The sequence below is a fragment of the Pelophylax lessonae genome (assembly GCF_965119305.1).
Source record: "Pelophylax lessonae genome assembly, chromosome: 8".
In the NCBI taxonomy this organism is placed as follows: Eukaryota; Metazoa; Chordata; class Amphibia; order Anura; family Ranidae; genus Pelophylax; species Pelophylax lessonae.
The window spans coordinates 147,780,942-147,798,640 of NC_138775.1; the positions used below are offsets into that span (position 1 = coordinate 147,780,942).

Sequence of the window (17,699 nt, forward strand, 5' to 3'; positions counted from 1 at the left end):
ATTTAGCCTGTGTCTGTGTCCCCGTCAGTGTCATTGAGTGTGTCCCCGTCAAAATCCTTCTTTACATCCAGTGTGTCCCTGTCAGAGTCCTCCTTTACATCCGTGTCCACATTAGAGTCCCCCTTTACATCAGCGTCCCCACGTCAGAGTACTCCTTTACATCAGTGTCCCCGTCAAGTCCCCCTTACATCAGTGTCCCGTCAGAGTTCCCCTTTACATCAGTGTCCCCATCAGAGTCCCCCTTACATCAGTGTCCCCCTCAGAGTTCCCCTTTACATTAGTGTCCCTATGAGATTACCCCTTACATCAATGTCCCCATCAGAGTCCCCATCAGAGAACCCCCTTTACATCAGTGATATAATAAAATTTACAAAAAATGTGAGGGGTGTACTCACTTTTGTGATATACTGTAGATCTACTATACCTAGTGAGGGGAATACAGTATATAAAGAGAAAGAAATAGATCCACTATACATAGAGAGGAGAATACAGTATATAGAGATTTGCATTGAAACCAGAAGGGTTTGCCCCCTTAATGACCAGGCCATTTTGTGCGATTCGGCACTGCTTTACTTTAATGGAAAACTGCGTGGTTATGTGACACTGTACCTAAATAAAATTGATGTCCTTTTTTTCCCCTCAAATAGAGCTTTCTTTTGGTGGTATTTGATCACCTGTGAGATTTTCATAAATAAAAAAAGAGCGACATTTCTGAAAGAAAAAAAAAAAAAAAAAAAAACAATATACTGTATATATTTCACCTTCTGCTATATAACATTCCCCCCCCCCAAAAAAAAGAAATAAATAAAAAATCTAAATGTTTTCATCCATTAAGGCCAATTTGTATTCTGCTACATATTTGTGGTGAAAAGAAAATAGCAATAGTATTTTGATTGGCTTATGCAAACGTTATCGCGTCTACAAACTAGGGGAAAGATTTATGTCATTTTTATTTATTTATTTTTTATAGTAAATGCCGCAATCTGTGATTTTTAGCAGGACTGCGACATTGTGGCGGATCGGACCCCTAACTGACACTTTTGGGGGGACCAGTCGCATTACTACAGTAATCAGTGCTAAAAATATGCACTGTTACTGTAATAATGACACTGGCAGGGAAGGGGTTAACCTAGAGATGATCGAAGGGTTAAATGTGAGCCTAGGGGAGTGTTTTCTAACTGTATGGGGGATGGGCTTGTGAAATGATCATAGAGGCCTGTGATCCTATATAGAAGGATCACAGGGGCTCTGTGATCATTTCAGAGAGAACAGTCAGCTGTGTTTACAACAGCTGACTGTCCTTCTCTCTCAGCGGGGAGCGATCACAGGTGCCCAGCGGCAATCACGGTTGCTGGCCCCATGCATCGACTTCCCCGCTGCCTAGTGGGGGCGGCGTGCGCTTGCCCCTGAGCACCATGCGCGTGACCAACGTAGGACTACGTCGGTTCATGCAGGAGAGGCAACCCGCCGCGTCTTAATGTGGTTAACTTTTAGTAGATTCTAAGAAGTATCTTTTTTTTTTTATCTCATGGGCGAAATGTGAGAAATAACGTATATCAGAGGCGTAACTAAAACCTTCAGGGCCCCGGTGCAAGAAACCATGAAGGGCCCCCCGGACCCCAGGCCGGGGCCCTTCCTTATAAGCCTGGAGCTCTTCCCACTAATCCTGGGGCCCTTTACTCTTGTTGCGGGCCCTTTATTATGGTCCCACAGCGGGACCCTTTCACAAGTTCTGCTTGGGGGACCAGGGGAGCACACAGGGGACCAGAGACAGCAGAACACATTGGAACTGGATAGGAGGAGTGACGGGGGCAGCATACAGAGGAACCAATCTCCTCCATTTTCCTCCTGCAGCTACAGGAGGAAAAAGGAGGACAGTGATTTCTCTACATGCTGCCCCCGCCGCCCCTCCTATTCAGGTGTACAAGCAGGGCTGCTGTTAGAAATTGCGGGGCCCCGTACAGACTACCTGGCAGGGCCCCCCCAAGAAAATATTAAAGATATATTTAGCTAAAATTACAACAAAATCACTATTAGCAGACACAAATATAACATAACTTGCATTATTCCTGCTAAATCTAATAAAAAAAAAAACTATGTTAAATAAAAAAGATGAGATTAGAAAAATATATAGGCTGGGCAGTTGGAGCTCAGTGATCAGAGAGAGACAAAGTTACAATTTACAAATAAACTCCTGAGCAGAGATAAGTGCTGGGAGGGGGAGGGGGGGGCACACAGGGAGGGGGATTAGTGAGGGACAACTGTCTCTTTCTCAACAGATAAAAGCTGATAGCAGGGAGAGGGACAGATCAGATTCAGGTACTGGAGGAAGATTTCTGTATTTGCTGTCCTTTACTAATCCCCCACTCTGTGTGGGCCCCCCTGTGTGCTTGGGCCCCCTACAAGAGGGCTGGTGGCCCCCCCCTATCAGCGGCCCTGTGTACAGGGGAGCCGCACAGGCCCCTGGAGCATGGGGCCGCTTGCAATTGCAACCCCTATAGTTATGCCCCTGACGTATATATCATACAATCATTCTATAAACACATACCACATACCCTGCATATATAATTTGAGGAAAATATGCTTGTAAAATAGTTTACCATTTGCCAAAAATTGAAAAATATGTCCCCGGATTTTATTTTAAAAGTCTGGTCACCTTAATGTACATTGCACTACTCTGCACAGCAAAACGCTGCATGTCTGATTTAGTCCATGGTGATGCATTAGTCAGCACATTGAAATGAAGAAAATGTTAATGTGCATGTATCTGTCACACTGCAGTAATACAGACTGGTATGAATGAGCCCTGACCCCCTAGTTACATACAAGGTAATGCAGTCTGTTAGGGGCCTGCAGGTTGTCTGGAAGCATCAATTTTCAGTCACAATGCACTGTGCTCTCTGCTGGAGAACTTCTGTAAGAACATACAGTACAGATCATTTAGCTGCCAATGTATGTGGTGACAGGGTTTCTTTAAATAAGACCCGCCTTCCTTGGCAAGGCTCCCCACTCATCACATATTGGCACGTAAATACCTCCAGGTACCACAAGGGGGCGGAGAGCTGCCTTCCCAAGGCCTGCGGCTATATCGGCTGCGGACAGGTGTCAAGGCTCCTTTCAACCAATCAGAACAGAAGGTTGACTGCCAATCACAATGTGTCCTCTTCCACAGCACATCCCCGCCTCCCTATTCTCTCTAATACACGGAAGTGCCAACCATAGCATGGCCGCTGTTAGGCCACTTTGTCCAAAGGTTTCCCATCACGGTGAGGACGTGGAGGCTGCGCTGTGTGACATCAGGGGACGTGTATACGAGGGGACGGGAGTGTAGAGGAGCTGCTGTCTGCAGTCAGAGAGATAGTACTGGGATTGTCCGAGGTGAGTGAGTGACAGGTGCAGGGATATGGCAGTCAGTCTGCATATAGACATCTCCTGTAATCCATCGCTTTATGGTGTCCCTTTCATATGCTATTATTTCTCATTGAATGAACCTTATCTATCTATCTATCATTCATTGTCACAAGCCAGGGCTCAGTGTCACACATCATCTGATTGTCCTGTACAATATTCTCCTGTATCACATTTTATACCAGTGTAATGTTTGCAAAAAGATTCTTCTCACCACACAATCTGATTGTACAATCTCCTGTAGAATCAACCCAACAGGTGTGAACCCACCTGAGATATCCTGCCAGGAAGCAGTTAAAGCCAACGGCCAATCATAGGCGGCAGAGGCATTCTCCGCTCCCCAGCCGCACGTATGTAAGGCTGGCCATACATGGAGTGAATTTCTTTCCTGCAACCACGGGTTGCAGCAGGAAAGATATTTGCTCAAAACCCCCATCAGCACAGACCGTGTTGATGCGGGAATCCCTCCTGCCAAGCAATTGTCTTCTCCTGGCCCGGGCGGGAGAAGACCGTGATTATCGTTAGCAGCTACTTGCGATAATGGCAAGAGAATCTGGCAGCCTGGTTGGTGGTTGCAGGAAAGAAATTCGCTCAAATTCCCCATCAGCACAGACAGTGTTGATGCTGAAATCCCTCCTGCCGGGCCATTGTCATCTCCTGGCCCAGGGGGGAGAAGCCGCCCCCGCCGGTAGAAGGCCGTGATTATCGTTAGCGGCTATAGAAGTCACTTGTGATAATGGCAAAAGAATCTGGCAGGCTGGTTGTACCCAAGTTGATTGATCAACTTAGTACGTTTTGAATCTCGACCAGTTCCTGCTGAACCGGCTGAGAATCAAACCCTGTGTGGCTGGCTTAAGGGACGTATGATTGGACGTTGGCTTTGACTGCTTCCTAGCAGGATAACTCAGGCAGGTTCATACTCCTGTCCAAACACATCTTAGCTAATGCCTAGTGGCCATGAGCACTTTTTTTAATCCGATCCGATGTGCGATTCGATTAAATTGCCAAACAGTTGAAAAGCCAGAGCTTTCCTTCCGTCCGATTTTTAGATCAGTTTCATAACGGAAAATAGATTGTGATGCATCAATTGTCACCACTAAAATGCTTTGTTCACAAATTAGATTGTAACTGAACAGTAAAAACAGACGTGATCAATAACTTTTGATCATATTTTAACTATCGATCAAAATCCACTTCCCTTTGTATGGGTTGTGGATAATAGATCAGTTATTCCTATCAGAAGAGAACGATTGAAAGAGAAATCGATCATTTTTATTGAAGCGTGTATGGCCATCCTAATATGTATGGTGACACTTTGAGGGGTCTAAAGAAGCCCTGTCATTACCCCATGCTTATTAGGACAAACATTGGAAGCACTCCTAATCCTGAATCAGACTGCTGTCCTTGTAAAATCTTTCCTTGCTGCACTGCAAAATGAATGTGTATTTCTAATGGTCTCTGACACTTCCAGGAGTGTCGGAGGCTCTGTGTACCAGGAGATGCAGTTTATTTATCCTCCTGGGCACTGATGTCAATCACAATCCTGGCAGCAGCTGGGGACACTTCTCATGATGTGCATTTTTAAATAAGAAAAGAGGAGATGCCCGGTGTTTGAAGTGATGCCACACTTTATACAAGGATATCAATCATAGATGATCAAGAATAAACAAATCAAGCCAAAGCGTTTCATGGGAACTGCCTTCCCCTTATTCCGGGCTATCAACGGAGATCGGTGGGCTCCGTGGTGGTACTTGTGTCTCAGTAACAAGACTTGTGCTGACAGATGATGGCTGGAACAATACAGAGGCAGTACCAATAGCCCTGAAGAAGGGGGAGGCAGTTCCTCCAAAACATGTTGGCTCGATGTATTTATGCTTGATTCTTAATAAATGATTGATATCCTTGCATCAAGTGTGGTATCTCTTCAGACACCGGACACTCCTTTTTTTTTTTCTGCACAGAGCATGTGATTATCGCCGCTCCTCCCCTGGCCCGACTGCCGCTGTGACTGAAAACAACGGGAGCGAGCCTCCGGCGGCGCGCGTGCGCCGCCCACAAGTGAAGGAGTCCAGACCTACGTCACTGGACAATAACGAACCACTTTGCCGCAGTACGCTCAATGTGAGAGGTCAGCAAGTGGCTAAAGTGGAATCCCAGTCTAACACTAACTATGCCTAAAAAAAAAAAAAGGAACATTTTCAAGCATAGTTAGTGTTAGGCTGGATTTCCACTTTAAAGTGGTTGTAAACCTCAGACATGAAATCTGCACAAAGCATGTCCCTCCTATAGTGTGTACTTGTCTCAATTAAGAGCATTGAGTGTCACTTTTGTCTGCTACCTCATTCCTTTTGCTATCTGCATGAATCACCTCTGACAGGTTTTCCTGACATCAAGAGAAAAATGGTGACAAGGGAGGGACCTCCAGCTGATTGACATCCTTATCTCTGTTGCTGTGTTATTTTCTTGAGATAAACATGGAGGCTGTCATTACTGATTGCTCACTCTAATACTAGCTCTCTGCTGACCTTCCTGCTTCACCAGTTTGAGTCACTGACTCAGAACAAGTATGCCTTTCCTGAAATGTGTCCTTGTAATCGGCCAATGACTCGGATAGTATTCAGGCCAACTCCAGGAAAAATGAAATGTAAATAGTGCCTTGTGCATCAATTAGCTTACTCATCAGCCTTGACTCCTCTCCCTAAGCCATCCTGCAGTGTAATGGATCAAAGTCACAGTTTCCTGTATGAGCAATGCTCATTTTCTGCCTTGTGGACCAGACCTTTTCCCTGCTCAATATCTTCTTGTGTCCCCCACCACCCCCATGACTTCTCCTGCCTATGAGAGGGGGGCCCGGCCACTGTAACTGTTACCTCCACCAAGCGGAGGTGTGCAAATGAAGCAAACAGTGACGTTGATGCCCAAAGAAGGAAGTAAAGAACAGTAATAAAGGGGACATTTCCCAGTGGGGACACTAGTTCTGGTAACTGCTGTGACAACCAGGAATTCCCTCACCTGAGATTTCCTCTCACTCCCTGTTTCAGCTAAGGGAAATGTCTCCAATGGAACACAGAATGTAAAAAAAAAAAAAAAACTGACAGGGGTTATAACTCTCCCTTACTCTATCTAAAATGGGGCTCTACATTAAAGGATTAGTTAGCTTTTGGAACATGTTACATTTTCCTACCGTTTTTCTTCATTCACAGTTTCTTGTGAATAAATGCCTACAAGTTTGGTCAGCCATTGCGGCTGGTGGCTTGTAATACTCAATGAGCTGCAAGGGAGCTGGTAAACATCCTCAAAGTCCATTGATCTTTCTGCTCTCGGGTAACGGTCTGCTCGTACGTGGTACTGGCAGACAGCTATGCTAAGAGTTTGCAGATGCTGGTCGCGGGTGCATTGCTCTTAAGGCTCTTTAGGGGAAAAAAAATGCACGTTTTTTTTTTTTTTTTTACCTGCAAAAAATTTGTATTTATTATTTTATTTTTTTAAGGTGGACATATCCTTTTAAGTAGGATGGGCTTTTGTATAGTTTTTTTTATTTTCTTTGTTTCCATACAAGCCGTTAGTTAGAGGGCAGTGGGACGGAGGAGGTTGGTAATATCCTCGATTTGGGCTCTACTGCGGCTGCTGTAGAAATTATGGCGGTGGCTTTGGGCGATTTTACACACACTCCTAGCAGCTGTCTGTTGGCTGTTGGATGGCAGCACATACCTGTTACTGCCAGTTACCCTCTTCCACGCATGCCCCCGCCATGTTTCCCAGACTCCTTGTGTCCATTGGCAGACCAGGGACCAGCATGGCAGGTGCCGCCAGGTAGAGGGGAGGGAGATTAGCAACACCTGTTCACTGATCTCCCCTTCCTGTTACTGATGCAGAGACTATTGGCGCTTTTCCATTGCATGGAACCGAACGGTTCGGCTCGCTTTTGTGCTTTTCCACTGCTGGTACCGCATGGTACGGTGTAGGAACGGTTCGGTACGGTACAGTAAGGTGGCGCTTTTCCACTGCATGGAACCGAACGGTACGGCTCTCTAAAACAGTACCACCTTGATTGTGGTTCCAAGAGGTACCATACCCGGTACCATATCCCACAATCCTTTGCATGCAGTCACTACTAGCCACTGATTGGTCAAAGAATCTGTTATCCCACCTACTTAACTTTAGTACTACTTTAGTGGAAAAGCAAACCATACCAAACCGTACCGAAACCATTCCAACACCATACCGTGCGGTACCAGCAGTGGAAAAGCAAACCGGGCCGAGTAGAGCCGAGCCGGTACTTGCAGTGGAAAAGTGCCAATGTGTAAAACATCACTTCCAGTTCCTGGTGTCACTGTCCTCAGCTGCTATGGCTGGGGAAGAATCGAATGCAGTGAGATCTGCACTCCGTTAGATTCATTGGAGGGCAGGTGAGACATCCGGGATCTTTTAGACCCCTGATGTCTCATTTAAAGGGAACCTGTCACAAAATATACACCGCATTGGGGACTGTGTTACAAAATTAAAAGTTTCATAAAACAAAAAAGAAAATTCAAAAAAGGGTAAGGAATTAAAGTTACACCAAAGTTGTTAAAATCCACCCCCCCCCCCCCCAAACCCTGACATACACATAAGAAGTGAGATCAATAATTCTAGGCCCTTTATTCACGGTTGACTATACTGATGACCTGTAGGGTCTTTAAAGCTCTGTCTATGGCATGTTTAGGGTACTTTCTGGAGTTCAGCTTTAAACCCTTTTCATTGGTGCTTCATTTATGATAATGAATGTAAAAAAACATCTTTGGTCTGTCTAGGCCTGTACTGAAGGACCACTGCACTGCACAGAAATGCCTAGTCCAAGAACCGCAAGAGCAGCCAACACCACCGGCTCTATTTCTAATGAAAGGTTTGAGTTCATCTCTCTACTGACTAATAGGACGAGTCCTTCAGACATACCTACAAGTAGACCTCGACCTTCAGACAGTCCGGTTCACTGGAAAGACCCCAGTTCATCGCAGCAGCTTCCAGAGGAGGATTGCATGAAGTTAAACCCATCGTTTCTTGGGATTGCACTAAGATCATTGTTGGCAGTTGACCTCTGGCTATCTAAGAAAATGGGTGTATGTGCCAGGGATGGATCCTCATGGGGTAGTGCACGTCCTTTGATGAAGCTAGTGGAGATTTCTGGTCATGGAATACCCTGGATTTGTTGCACGTTCTATTGCCTGTACAAAAGTGATAGTTCAGCGGGCAGAGAGGTGATACTTAACCTGCTTTTTGGTAAGTGAAATTTAAATACCAAATTTAGGTAACGGATGTACAAAAGTATTGTACTAAACTTTTCAGACAGCTGCCTAAAATACCATTGTATTAAGCCACATTCTTGAAGATTGTGCTTTATCCTGTTCTCTTCTGATACTTAATGTTTTATTTATGAGTGCCACATTGTTATATATATGATTTGTCAGGAATTTTTTTTTTTTTTTAGACCTTGTTGGTAATTGTGATTGTTTGGCCCTGTTCACACCTGAGCGTTTCTCAGCTCCTAAAATGCTCATCTCTGAAGTTTCAAAACACCAAACAAGCAAAATCCCATTCATTTCAATGATCCCTGTTCACATATGAGCGTTTTGTCGCCTGAAGCTCAAAAAAGTACATGAGCTTCTTTTTTGGCAGATTACAAGCGTTTTTGTTAGATGTAAATGCCTGCCTCCAAACACCTGCAAAACATGCCAAAAAAAACGCGCCTGAAAACAATACGCTCAGGCGTGAATGGTGCCTATATCTTTCACTTTTGTGTGCATTGGATTCAACGTATGGCAGTGCACCCCCAACTGCATTTCTGGATCGCTCAAACAGTGTGCTGTAGCCACTGAGAATGTCTCAGAGAGCACACTATGTATGTATTTTGAACAAGCCAGAATGACTGATGGGGGCGCGTTGGTAATGCTTGGCTTGTCCAGCTTTTAAGGGTGGGTTCACACTGCAGACGGATGCAGCTGACAGCAAGGTTCCGGTGCCTCCCTGTTCTCTTTTTCAGGACTGAATCAGACCCGAATTTTTGCCTGAATTCGAACCTGAAACAGAGTCAAAGACGCACAGGACCTCTGTGCAATTCCCTCCGCAGCCGCTCTGTAGATGTGTGAACTGGCTCAATTTAGAGCCGGTCACAATCTCCTGTTATGCGAATTAGATGCTGGAAAACCCGTATCCAATTCACACTGGTGTAAATCCAGCCTAAAGAATAAGTTTTGTCTTTTGAAACATGTTGCATGCTCTACCCGTTTTTGTAACGTTCCAGCATGCCCTCCCACCGTTGCACCCCCCTCCCTTTGACAGCAGTTCCGGGATCTGACCCCCCCCCCCCCCCCGCACGCCCGCTGTCACTATTTGAAAACAGCGCGGCCATGTGGGCCCATCATTCATTCAGTTTCCTGTGAAAGAATGCCTACAAGTACCATCAGCCATTGCAGCTGACAGCTTGTAGTTTTCAATGAGCTGCGAAGGCACTAGGGATTGTCCTGGTAGTCCATTGATCTTCCTGCTCTCAGGTAACTGGACGGCTATGCTGAGAGTCTGCAGGAGCCTGAGATTGCCCCTCTGCTGATCATGGGGGAAATGCTCTGCAGGCTCCTTAGAAAAAAAAAATGCACAATATTTTGGCTGCAAAAAAATATGCATTTATTTACTTTTTTAAAGTGAACCTATCCTGTAAGGCGGGAAGGAGTGGGTGGGGTCAGCTAAATAAAACGCAGGGTTGGGGAATGCGTTGAGCGCTAAGGAACGCAGGGTTGGAGAGTGCGTTGAGCGCTAAGGAACGCAGGGCTGGGGAGTGCGTTGAGCGCTGAGGAACGCAGGGCTGGGGAGTGCGTTGAGCTCTGAGGAACGCAGGGTTGGGGAGTGCGTTGAGCTCTGAGGAACGCAGGGTTGGGGAGTGCGTTGAGCTCTGAGGAACGCAGGGTTGGGGAGTGCGTTGAGCTCTGAGGAACGCAGGGTTGGGGAGTGCGTTGAGCTCTGAGGAACGCAGGGTTGGGGAGTGCGTTGAGCTCTGAGGAACGCAGGGTTGGGGAGTGCGTTGAGCTCTGAGGAACGCAGGGTTGGGGAGTGCGTTGAGCTCTGAGGAACGCAGGGTTGGGGAGTGCGTTGAGCTCTGAGGAACGCAGGGTTGGGGAGTGCGTTGAGCTCTGAGGAACGCAGGGTTGGGGAGTGCGTTGAGCTCTGAGGAACGCAGGGTTGGGGAGTGCGTTGAGCTCTGAGGAACGCAGGGTTGGGGAGTGCGTTGAGCTCTAAGGAACGCAGGGTTGGGGAGTGCGTTGAGCGCTAAAAAATGCAGGGTTGGTGAGTGGGGGGGGGTGCGTAACTCGGGGTTGGGGAGTGGGGTGAGCGCGGAATGCAGGGTTCTCCCCTTTACCCTCCCATAACAGTTTTCCATAGCATCCTACCTATGCACACAGCTGAGACCAGGAGGCAGCACAGTTCTGGACGGCGGGAGCAGGATCTGGCTGAGTGACTTTTCATATTGCTTAGCTTAACAAGTTAATTTGGCCCTCCTTTCTGAGCTGTGCTGGCTCTCGCTCCCCGCTGTCAGGGAGGAAGAGAGGACCAAAGAGTCGGCGGAGGAGGATGCTGGTAGAGAGAGAAGCAGTCCAGTACCTACAAGTAGAACGCGGGGGTCAGTGGTGCAGACCTGGTCGCGGGCTACCTGTCGCCTGTCTGCAGGTCGACAGGTAGACAGCTTTCGATGGATTGCCAACCCTCACTTTAAAGGATTTAATGCTGCCTTGCTAATCTTCTGCTGCATAAAAAGGTGGATATAACCTTTATCATGATGCACTAAGAATTAAAATACACTGCCAAACTGGGAGAGGGGGAGCTTAGACAAAAACAAATTACCTCAGCACTACATTAACACCAGGATTATAGTTCAGATTTTTTTTTTTTTTATACTACCCATTTTACTAGAAAACCTCAACCTCCGATATGTTAAAAAAAGAAGTATATTTCTTTGTTTAAAGTGACGCTAAATTCTGGTTTTAAAAAAATCCTGTTCAAGCATGTTTTCTTCGTTTAAAGCGGAGTTCCACCCATTTTTTTAAGTCCCTTTAGATCATTCAGACTTTAGTAATACATTTCACAATCGTAGTAATTTTTTTTTTTTTTTTTTAAATGCAAATACCTTTTATTTTCTATTTTTCTATTTTATGGCGGACGATTCGGCGATTTGCAAGGGCCCCTGGGATAGCACTGTGATGTATCCCATGACTCCTTGCGAATCGCCTAGGTACGAAATATCGCGTTATTTGCAGGCCGGAAATTACGCGAATAGGCGGACTTAAGCAACATTTTACCTACAGCCGAGAACAGTGACTGACTGCACATGCGCACTGGGATGGAGCTTGCCCACTGGGACGCGGTGGGGACGCAGCAACATCTGATGCATTGCGTAATTGCACGGGAGGGAGAGCCGCATTGTGATATTACTGAACAGGCGCGAAATCCGGGTGCATGCTGGGTAGCCAGCTGCACAGAAATCCCGGAAATGAATGCGGGAGGGCTTCAGATGACCACAGCTAGAATGGAACCTGCCTGCTTCTGACATCAGGTAAGTAAAAGCTTTTTTATTAATAAAATAAAACGAAATGCATTATGACTGTTTGATAATCTTCATGTACTTGATTTGTCAAAGCTACAGGCGTCTTCAACTAAAAATTGTTTAGGGGACTGGAACTCCGCTTTAAAAAAAAATAAAAAAAGGCTCCCATGATCTGACTTTCTGTTAGAGACTGGCTACCCTTATTCTCCATGGTCCCACTGTAACATAGCCATGTCTCTTGCTTTGTCTGAAACCAGACTATGGAGAATGGGATTTTTAGTGTCCATAGAGAAGTGCATATGACTGCAACTAATGTGCACTGCTTATTCCACACAAATGAAAGTGAGAGGGGAAAAGGAGAGGTTTGGGAACTCATGGCGGATGTTAGGAGGCAGAAAAACACAGTAAGGGCTCTTTCACACGGGCGGTCCGATCAGATCCGCCTATCAGTTTTTTAGGCGGATCTGATCGGATCCTCCATGCAGCTCTATGGGGCAGCGGGTGTCAGCGGAGGTCACCTCTGCTGACACCCGCTGCCATCCGCATCCGATCCTGTGCTGAAATCTGGACGGATGGAAACCCTATTTTTCCATCCGTTCAGTAATCAGAGCGGAGCGGATCTGATGAGAGCGGACAAGCGGTCCGCTCTCCTCCGATCCCCCATAGAGGGCAGCGGGTGCTGAGACACCTCCCTCTCTGCTCTGCAAGCAGAGACGGAGCTGTCATCCGCCCGGCTCGGCGGGGATCGCGGATCGATCCCCGCTGAGCAACACGGATCCGCCTGCGGAGGCGGACCGTGTGAAAGAGCCTTAAGAATTTAATGAACAATAGATTACAAGTCCACTAAGTCATGGAGCTGTATGGCAATATTTTTGGAGCATAAGTATATTTTTTAGTGTCTCTTTATTGTTCTGTGTATCACTAAGCCACATGTATTCTGATTTTTCAGGTTTATCTTCTATACTTCAAAGACCACCATGCATTCTATAAATTATGGCAACCTTGTACAGTATATGAAATGCAAAATTGTGCCCTGAGAAAAGACTGACTCAATTGAGATGCTAATGTCAGGAAGAGGCAAATGTTTATCAACATTGTTAAGGCTGCTAGATAACTATAAACACAATGTTTTACAATGTATCATTTCCTACTTTAAGGCTCCATTCACACCTGGGCGTTTTCAGCTCCAAAAACGCTCAAAAGAAACGCTTCCAAAACGCCCAACAAGTAAAACCCTATTCATTTAAATGGCCCCTGTTCACATCTGAGCGTTTTGCAAAACGCCTGTAGCTGAAAAAAGTACATGAGCTTCTTTTTGGGCTGATTACCAGCGTTTTTGATGTCAATGAAAAACGCCTGAAAAAATCGCGGTAAAAATCGCGGTAAAATCGCGGTAAAAACCGCTACGCTCAAGTGTGAATGCAGCCTTAGATGAAAGGAATGAACTTCCGTCTGTAATGCGTCGTACACACGCAACAATTGTTGGCTGTGAATTTTCGGCCAACGTCCGATCGGACGATTTTCGGCTTGTTAGTATGATGATTCCGACAACCGACTGCGACTTTTCGGCCGAATAAAATCTGGTGTGCATGCTATAAAATTTTTGTTGGCCATCACCACAACGGCCGATTTTTCGTCAGTCAGTACAGATTTCGGCAGACAAAAATCTGATGAGCAAGACTGGGCATACTCAGAGAAGAAAAAACACAGGGAAAGTCAACCATCACATGACATCACTTCTGAAGTTGGTTTTTGTTGGCCAACAAAAGTCCAGTGCAAGTCTAGAGCACATTTCAACCAACAAACAACACTGGACAAAAGACGGCCGATCGGTCGGCCAACAATTGTTGCGTGTGTACGAGGCATTAGGCTCCTTCCATACCTGAGCGTTTTTTTTTTTTTCTGGCTTTTTTGCAGGGGTTTGGAGGCAGGCATTGACATCTAGCAAAAATGCTTGTAATCTGCCAAAAAAGAAGCTCATGTACTTTTTTTGAGCTTTAGGTGTTTTGCTTTAAGTGACAAACGCTCAAATGTGAACTGGGGCTATTGAAATGAAAGGGATTTTGCTTGTTGGGCGTTTTGAGACTTCAAAGATGAGCGTTTTAAAAGCTAAAATACGCTCAGGTGTGAACAGGGTCTAAAGGAGGGCATTTTAACCTCTTAAAGACTAAGCCTATTTCCGACACTTGTTGCTTACAAGTTAAAATCAGCATTTTTTGCTAGAAAATTCCTTAGGACCCCCAAATATATATATACTTTCAAACGCAGTTTTTTTGGGACAAATTACACTTTAATGAATTTTTTAAAAAATGAGACAGAAAAGTTAGCCCAGTTTTTTTGTATAATGTAAAAGATTATGTTGTTATGCCAAGAATTGTGAGAGAATCGTGATCTTTATTCTAAGCAAAAAAATTTGTGATTTTTCATTTTATCCAGAATCATGCAGCTCTAAGACACAGCGGAGGTCTTCAGCAGCCATTGTGCTGTGCTGGGCTTCTGGTATGTTTCTGTACCTTTAGGAAGGAATGGGTTACATGCCCTCCATTTATTATTTTTCCAGGCATACCTGCCCTCAATTTTATTATCTCCAGGAATACCTGCCCTCCATTTATTATTTTCTATATAGGTCCAAAGATGGGAGCTCTGTTAGACTAGAGTTAGGAAGCACACTTTACAAAGGGGCCTTGAGGAAGCTTGACATGTAGCTGCTTTATGGCCAAAAAAAGCAAAATGGAGTTGCAGGGCCCAACAGCATTGCGTCCCCTCTTTAACGTTATCTTAGTTTTGTGTAGGAAGTCATGAAAAGCTACTGTGTAAAAATCTGGAAACTGTATTACTACAAATGTGTATACTGTATATTTTTAAATTTTTAATCAGTAAGCATATTTTCTCTTCTGCAGCGCTACTACTGGATATCATTCTTGTAGGAGTTGTGAAAGGAATAGTGAAGCGCCGGCGACCAACGCAAAACCGCATGGATATGTTTGCCACCTTCTCTGTAGACAAGTATTCCTTTCCTTCGGGCCATGCTACAAGAGCAGCAATGGTGTCTCGCTTTATGCTCAACCACTTAGTCCTGGCTGTGCCAGTGAGGATCCTTGTAATGCTGTGGGCTGTTTTGGTTAGTTTGTCTAGAGTCATGCTGGGTAGACACAATGTGACTGATGTGTTATTTGGTTTCTTCATGGGGTACATGCAGTATGGCTTGGTTGAGTACTTTTGGCTGTCACCAAACACTTTACCTGTTCTATTTAAGATTTGATATCTCTTTCAGGCATGTGGCAGTTTTCAGTAGTAGTCTAATAAAAGCCTGGTTCTCATTCCAGTGGATACAAATAAGTTGCTCACCACATCTTGAAGTTTTTGGCTCTCTAGTAATGAGGAGCCAGATGCAAGCGTCACTTCAGCTACAAGAAAAAAGATACAAACAAATGTAAGAATGGATTTATAGACTGCACTGTTTGCGATTACCATTGGACTCTGAATCCAGCTTTATGCACTGTTGATCTTTAAGCCATGGACATCACATTTTTGCTGATAATTTAAGTGGTGAAAAGGGAAATTCTGATTTTAATATATTCCGTTCTATTTTGGGGAAAGGTATTTTGTAATATGTATAAAGGAACATGTTCGATTTTTGTTGTTTGTTTTTGATCACTAGGACCAGGAGTCTTGATTGACATATATTGGTCTCTTATCATGCTGCTTAACCATCGTGGAGGATTATAAGGAAAAAAGAAATCGGTTGTGTGTACGTGGAAGACATGCATGTATAACAGTTAATTTTTCCCTTTTGTTTAGACTTAAAAAGTGGTTGTAAACCCTTCCATATACCCAGTGAAGTGACTGGTCTCAGGTGATACACAGAGATGAAACCAATCCGCCTACCTAAATTGTACCTGTCTATCTACAGTCTTCTCTTCTCTACATCTGTTCAATGTCCAGAATTGATAAAGCTTGTCTGAGCTGTCAGAAAATGGGGTGGAGAGCTGAAGTTGCTCAGCGAGGAGAGCTCTGAGAGCTGATTGGAGGGAAGGGATACACCCCCCTTCACACAGGAACAGATCTGAGGCTGTCAATCAGCTGGGAGATCCCTCCCCTGTTACCATTTTTCTTTTGTGACTCATGCTGATAGAAGAGAAATGAAGCAGCAGACAGAAATTAAACTTGGTACTCTTAACTGAGACAAGTACACACTATGGAGGGATGTGTTTTGCTCATATTTCATGCCGGAGGTTTACAACCACTTAAATATACACACTTACAAACACCTATACATTTGTAAAGCACAAGTGTATGTTCTTAAAGGCAGATTTTTGGATTCTGTAATATGGATCTGAATGCAGTACATGTTTACACACCTGTGTGACTGGCTTTATTAAAAGCAATGCAGCAGTGTTCAGATCCGTATGCGTTCATTCACACAACCGTGTGAATGGAGCCTAAATATGCATGGATCTGCTCTATGCTAATATACACGGTTAAAAAAAAAATTAAAGGAACACTTTAAAAACACATCAGATCTCAATGGGGAAAAATATCATGCTGGATATCTATACTGATATGGACTGGGTAATGTGTTAGGAATGAAAGGATGCCACATCGATTGATGAAAATTAAAATATCAATCTTCAGAAGGCTGAATTTAAAGATACCCCAAAAACCAAAGTGAAAAAATGATGCAGCAAGTTAGTCCATTATGCTGAAATTTCATTACAGCAACTCAAAATGGTACTCAGTATGTGTGCATGACAACGTCGGGGCATGCTCCTAATGAGACGATGGATGGTGTTCTGGGGTATTTCCTCACAGATCTGGACCAGGGCATCGCTGAGCTCCTGCACAGACTAAGGTGCAACCTTGGCAGCGTCGGATGGAGTGAAACGTAATGTCCCAGAAGTGTTCTATTGGATTTAGGTCAGGCGAGCATAGGGGGCCATTCAATGGTATCAATTCCTTCATCCTCCAGGAACTTGCTGCATACTCTCGCTACATGAGGCAGGGCATTGTCATGCACCAGGTGGAACCCAGGACCCAGTGCACCAGTGTAGGATCTGACAATGGGTCCAAGGTTTCATCCCGATACCTAATGGCAGGCAGGGTGCCATTGTCTAGCTTGTAAAGGTCGGTTTGTCCCTCCATGGATATGCCTCTCCAGACCATCACTAACCCACCACTAAACTGGTCATGCTGAAGGATGTTACAGGCAGCATAACATTCCCCATGGTTTCTCCAGACCCTTTCATGTCTGTTACATGCGCTAATGGTGAACCTGCTCTCATTTGTGAAAAGCACAGGGCACTAGTGGTGGACCTGCCAATTCTGGTGTTCAATGGTAATCAAACTCCACGGGGCCAGACAGAGAGCACAGGGCCCACTAAAGGATGTTGGGCCCTCAAGCCACCCTCATGAAGTCTGTTTCTGATTGCTTGGTCAGAGACATTCACACCCGTGGCCTGCTGGAGGTCATTTTGTAGGGCTCTGGCAGTGCTCATCCTGTTCCTCCTTGCATAAAGGAGCAGATACTGGTCCTGCTGATAGGTCCTTCTACGGCCCTGTCCAGCTCTCCTAGAGTAACTGCCTGTCTCCTGTAATCTCCTCTATGCTCTTGAGACTGTGCTGGGAGACACAGCAAACCTTCTGGCAATGGCACGTATTAATGTGCCATCCTGGAGGAGTTGGACTGCCTGTGCAACATCTGTAGGGTCCAGGTATCACC

At 45.2% G+C, this 17,699-nt stretch overlaps 1 protein-coding gene across 1 annotated transcript; it reads left to right on the top strand.

Moving 5' to 3' along the window:
* The first annotated feature begins 3,209 nt into the window (after positions 1-3,209).
* Positions 3,210-15,593, top strand: PLPP6 (phospholipid phosphatase 6). The gene is made up of 3 exons (XM_082266605.1): positions 3,210-3,378; positions 8,202-8,667; positions 14,881-15,593. Exons 2-3 carry the CDS (start codon positions 8,235-8,237, stop codon positions 15,240-15,242), a joined length of 795 nt encoding a protein of 264 aa, XP_082122731.1. The 5' UTR covers positions 3,210-3,378; positions 8,202-8,234; the 3' UTR covers positions 15,243-15,593.
* Positions 15,594-17,699: the final 2,106 nt, after the last annotated feature.

What these genes read in the sequence shown, in the direction of transcription:
- PLPP6 (XM_082266605.1), top strand. Translation starts at nt 8,235, where the DNA reads ATGCCTAGTCCAAGAACCGCAAGAGCAGCCAACACCACCGGCTCTATT. An exon ending in GATACTTAACCTGCTTTTTG is followed by an intron (nt 8,668 to 14,880) that starts GTAAGTGAAATT and finishes TCTCTTCTGCAG; the next exon opens with CGCTACTACTGGATATCATT.